The sequence below is a fragment of the Branchiostoma belcheri genome, unplaced genomic scaffold (assembly GCF_001625305.1).
Source record: "Branchiostoma belcheri isolate BF01 breed outbred unplaced genomic scaffold, Haploidv18h27 scaffold1132, whole genome shotgun sequence".
Lineage (NCBI taxonomy): Eukaryota > Metazoa > Chordata > Leptocardii > Amphioxiformes > Branchiostomatidae > Branchiostoma > Branchiostoma belcheri.
This window is the reverse complement of record NW_017802528.1, coordinates 1-5,118: the sequence shown is the minus strand read 5'-3', so window position 1 is coordinate 5,118 and position 5,118 is coordinate 1. Positions and strand designations below refer to the sequence as shown.

The following is a 5,118-nucleotide window of genomic DNA, read 5'->3' as shown; positions in this document are numbered from 1 at the left end:
AAAATTTACTCTGTAATTGTTGGATCATTCTAGCAGTAATCTAAAAAATTTTTAAAGTAATTCCTACCTAGTGACCCTAGTTTTTTTCAGGACTGAAACCAGAAACATAACATTAACTTTCCTAGGCTTAGTCTACTGTTTGTTGTTCTTATAAAAAAGCTAGTAAGTGAAATTTCCGTACTGTGGACCTGTACATCATAATATATTGTACATGCATGTATATTGCATATACTTGCCATAAGCGGTAAAAGACAAGCATTTCAGTAATGTTCTGTGGCTTGAGACACAGTTTCATTTCTTAGAAGTCAAGAAAACCCAGTGAACCATGAACTGTACAGACATGTAGCCTCTTGCCCTCCCCACACTCCTGGTCACTGTGCCCGTCCAAGAATAGTGGCAACCAATGTTTGGCATTTGCGTATTCAGCTCGATGCTGGCATATTTCACTGCGTTTACTGGTCTCAGTGCCATCGTGGCAAGAGATGCCGATATTTTAGGCCTCTAACAATGTAAAGTCGGCAGGCAAAACTAAGGAACAGTCACGTAATCTGACACTCAATACAGCTTTCTGTATCAAGATTATTTACCGGACAGTCAACCTTTGGAACAACTTACCACCAAATATCGAAACACTATCCAGTCCATCTATATTTTTAAAAAAAGTCATTCACCAACTGTTAAAAAATTTACATAATTTTGTGATTAGTTTGTATAATATCTTTCTTTTGTAAATAATGTAAATCTCATTTCGTGCAATGTGACAATGTACGTTTTTATGAACCCTGTAAAACTAGTTATTCGGCTAATATAATAAAGACAATAAGATACGCCCTCCAAAAAATTACTCAAGCAACTGGATATGATTTTTGGAAGTTGCTTGAGTAACTGTTTCTTTTTTCTTTTGTGTACACATGTATCTTATTACCTGGATGTCTAACTTTCACCAACGTAAAGACAATAAAGACAATGTTATCATTTTCTTTCCACACAATACTAGTCAATAGATTTTATCTCACTCACCACAAGAAATCATGGCTAAAGGCAGAACAGGCATGATGAAACGAAACTCCTTGTGGCCAAGACAGCTGGAAAATGTAAGAGATTTATCAACAACATGTGACAGGCGGTATTATCCGTATAACATATAAATGTAAACCCTATGATTTATTACATCATGAGTTGCTTTGAATTTGTATTTAGCTTCTTTTCAGAAAGGTCAGAAATTCACAATAAAAAAGAAAACCTATCACACTTTGTTTAATTTGCCTATAACATTGACCATTGCCTGACTAATTCTCACTATAAATATACCTTAGGCATATCTTAGGAATAAAATGTTGTTTCCTGTTTCAATCTTGAAAAAATTGGGTCAGTAGGTAGGGATTATCTTTTTTTTTCTTTCTGTATCTGTATCTGTATCTGTATAGCCGGTATAACCGCCTTTCGGCGTAACACACCAGCTTACTTTCTTCTTTTTATTACACTTTGGCAATCACTAGTGATCCAACTTATTATACAATACAGTTTAACAAAGTAAAACTTGCATAAGGACACTTGACACTTTAAATGTCAATGTTGAAAACCTGATTGTTCAATGTTTCATCACTCAACTGTCTGAGATCATGGACATAGAATCAGCTCGAAAAGTTATGTCCCTTGCAGCTGCAGGGCTCCACCCCAAAGAAAGGCTAGGATTGGGAGTTCTTTCTAGGGTCGGTCGGGAAACAGGAAACAAAACATTTTTTTTTCTAAGTGCTAAGAACACTAACCTGTAAACCATCACTGTCCAAAGAACTATGAGCAAAACCAGCTTTTGCTTCCTCCAGAACTTCACAGCACCAAAGACGAAGGGGAAAAGTTGTGTTGCCATGACGACAGGAAAGCCCTGGGTGAGGTACCAGTGCCAGGGGTGGCTGCCGTAGAACGAGCCCTGGTCACTCAGCACGTTGAACTCCAGGAAGTTATACTGAACCAGCACCCACTTTCAGAACAAAAAAAAAGCATCATTCAAGAACTTACTAAACCAAACCAAAAAAGACCTGAGTACAAGTACAATATTTCTATAGCTGGCAATTTTTACACCAATTTACAAACTTCTACCAGGGCTCGAAGTTCATTTTTGGGAATAGGTGCACTTACTTACAGGACTGGTGCACTGGTGCACCCAACTTACACTAAGGTGCACACGCACCCAGTATTTCAAGCCCTGTCTGACAAATCTTAATTGATACAATATCTTACTAGTAGTAACATATGCAGACTGAAAAATCTGCAATAACACACAATTGGCTTTCCAACTGACAGAATCAAACATGGTTGGCAAAACATAAAGCATTATTTACTACAAGATCTTTAAAGTTACTCTTTCCTCTGCATGATACAACATCATGCACCTCAACAGCAGAAAATCACCCTTTCTTCCTCAATAGTCCATCAGTCAAGAGAAAATTTCATGCTGACAGTTTCTTCCCCAGAACCACTTCACTGTGGAACAAGCTTCCCCGTGAATGTTTCACCGCTAATTACAACCTCCAACGGTTTAAATCAAGGGTGAACAAATACCTGACCACGCAGTCATCACTGTAACCCAAAACATGTAAGTGGCTCTCACGAGCCTTGTTTTGAGGTGAATTCTGAAGTAAATAAAAAAAAAAACATACCTTCCCATAGAATATCCTATCAACCACAGCAGACCATGCCAAGGCCCCTACACTGTAACAGACGAAACACACAAAACATTACAGTCGTACTAAACATGTTTTGTAAAGATACATGAATTTGTGGTGAAAGTGCTTCCATTAGTCAACTAACTGTAAGTATGTGTCATTGTGATACTTCTTTCAATTCAAAACACACATTTAATCAATCAAACTTTATTCCCCAACAATTGTAACAGGTAAAATGCATGGCAAGTTCTTAAGAATTTTTGACTTCATACATGTATTAAACTAATACCTATACTTTTGTCTACAGCAATACACAGGAGTTCCAATAACGTTACATGTATGGAACATGATTACATGATAATCACTATACCACACCATTTTGTGTAAATAGTACAATATACATTTTGTATGGACTGCATGATACGTCAGTTGTTTGTGTAAGTTATAATCTGATTTCTTAGCATTAGATATATATTGGCCTTGTATGTGACATCAAGACTTACCCGACAGGTATAAAGTGTAGAGTGAATGTATGAAGCTTGTTCCTACAGCTCACCAGGTGTAGACCACACAGTGGGAGCCACATGATGGCTGCTGTGGGCCTGACCAGGCAGGACAGAGCAGCTAAACTCAGGTAGATCACCACCTGTTTACTGGGGGAACAGGAGTGATTGAGTAACTAAGTTATATAGATTGTTCCTTTATGTATACATGTACATGTACCTCGATAACAAACAAAATTCTGGAATCAGAAGCTTAAACTAAGGCCACACCAATTTAATTTCTTGGTTAACGGATTCGCCCACTTCGTTTTTTTGAATAGTTGAAAACAGTCCTTTTCATCCTAGTTGTTACAGTTATTTCATCTTTCAATGCAATGGTATCATTAAAAGTTAAAAATTCATTGTTTAAATTTTGAACCAGCCTGGTGTGTTGACTTCATGGCTCCTATCGTACCATTTTGGGTTATAATAGGATGCCTAGGCCTATTTTTATTTTTATTTTTTTTCGCCCGCCCGCTCCATTATTTTTCTCGAAAAATCTGTTAACCAAGGAATTAAATTGGTGTGGCCTAATGACTGTTACAATTATCATGAAAGTTCGTCTGTGCTGGTAGCAACATGTTTAAACTTAAAGGCAAAACTTTTGCACCAACACGAAAAGGTAAGTTAGTGTTCTTACCTAGAGCATTTGACCAGTCACTCTAGTGTTCTTCACTAGACTGACCCATTGAGACTTGTCACGTGGCTTCTCTAAAGTGGGATTTCAACATCAGGCCCTATTACCCTTCACTCAACCGTGGTGGAGGCCGACATTGTTTACCAGATACCTTGAACTCAGTACAGCACAACATTAGCACGGTTCTGTTATCAAAAACAAACCTTGACACTCTAGTTGAAGCTTCCTGTGGCCAGGGGTAGTAGTACAAAGCAGCTGTGGTGAGGACTGTTTCCATGGAGTTGGTCAGAGTTCTGGGTCCACAGTAGAACATGAACCAGGACAGAAGCTGGCATAATAGCTGACACAATCGTTATGGAATCATCACATATGACACGTTCCGATTCGCTATGGTAGGGCCTAGTGAAAAATGTTGTGTTTCCTATTTCCCAACTGACCCTAGCCTTTATTGTGTGTGGATCCCTGCAAGGGACATACTGACCTTTTTTAGCTCCATGATCTGACACCTGAGTGATGAAACGTTGTACAATCGTTTTTCCAACATTGACATTGCAAATATTTAAGTGCCCTCGATCATGCAAGTAAATTGTTAAAACTGTATTTTACCCATATCCCTACCTACCAACCGTAATTTTTTCAGGACTCTTTGAACATGAAACAGGAAACACAACATTTTTTTATTGGCCTATTGGCAGGGCTGTCATATCATAATATCCTACTTTACAATACTGATAAGCTTTCACAATTGGTTTTGCTTATCACCTACTGAACTCAGTTCGTATCTTTATGTCATCCTTGGTGTGATATTAATATCCCTGGGCTAATTTGTACAGGCATAAGTCAAGTTGGTGACACAAACAAAAGGATACAGTCCATTGTGCTACTTCTTTACCATGTAACTTCCTGGTGACCTTGTACAAGTGAAGGTCACATAGTGCTGTAAAGAGTCCCTGAAGAAGTCTTGGGAGAAAAACCTGGAAATCATAGATAAAAAAAATTTATAGTGCATTGCTCAATTATCAACATACTGTCATTAGGCCACACCAATTTAATTTCTTGCTTAACGGATTTTTCGAGAAAAATAATGGAGCGGGCGGGCGAAAAAAAAAAAAAAGGCCTAGGCATCCTATTATGGCCCAAAATGGTATGATAGGAGCCTTGAAGTCAACACACCAGGCTGGTTCAAAATTTAAACAATGAATTTTGAACTTTTAACGATACCACTGCATTGAAATATGGAATAACTGTAACAACTAGGAAGAAAAGGACTGTT

The 5,118-nt window shown here is 38.0% G+C and overlaps 1 protein-coding gene across 1 annotated transcript; it reads right to left on the bottom strand.

Moving 5' to 3' along the window:
* Positions 1-1,020: 1,020 nt before the first annotated feature.
* LOC109462225 (GPI mannosyltransferase 3-like) lies at positions 1,021-4,823 on the bottom strand (the record flags this gene model as incomplete). Its single annotated transcript, XM_019758761.1, has 6 exons — positions 4,715-4,823; positions 4,049-4,185; positions 3,170-3,319; positions 2,661-2,712; positions 1,770-1,981; positions 1,021-1,085 (listed from the first exon to the last, which is right to left on the bottom strand). Coding segments are annotated over exons 2-6 (589 nt in total), but the record flags the coding sequence as incomplete, so codon positions are not given.
* Between the last annotated feature and the right edge of the window lie 295 nt (positions 4,824-5,118).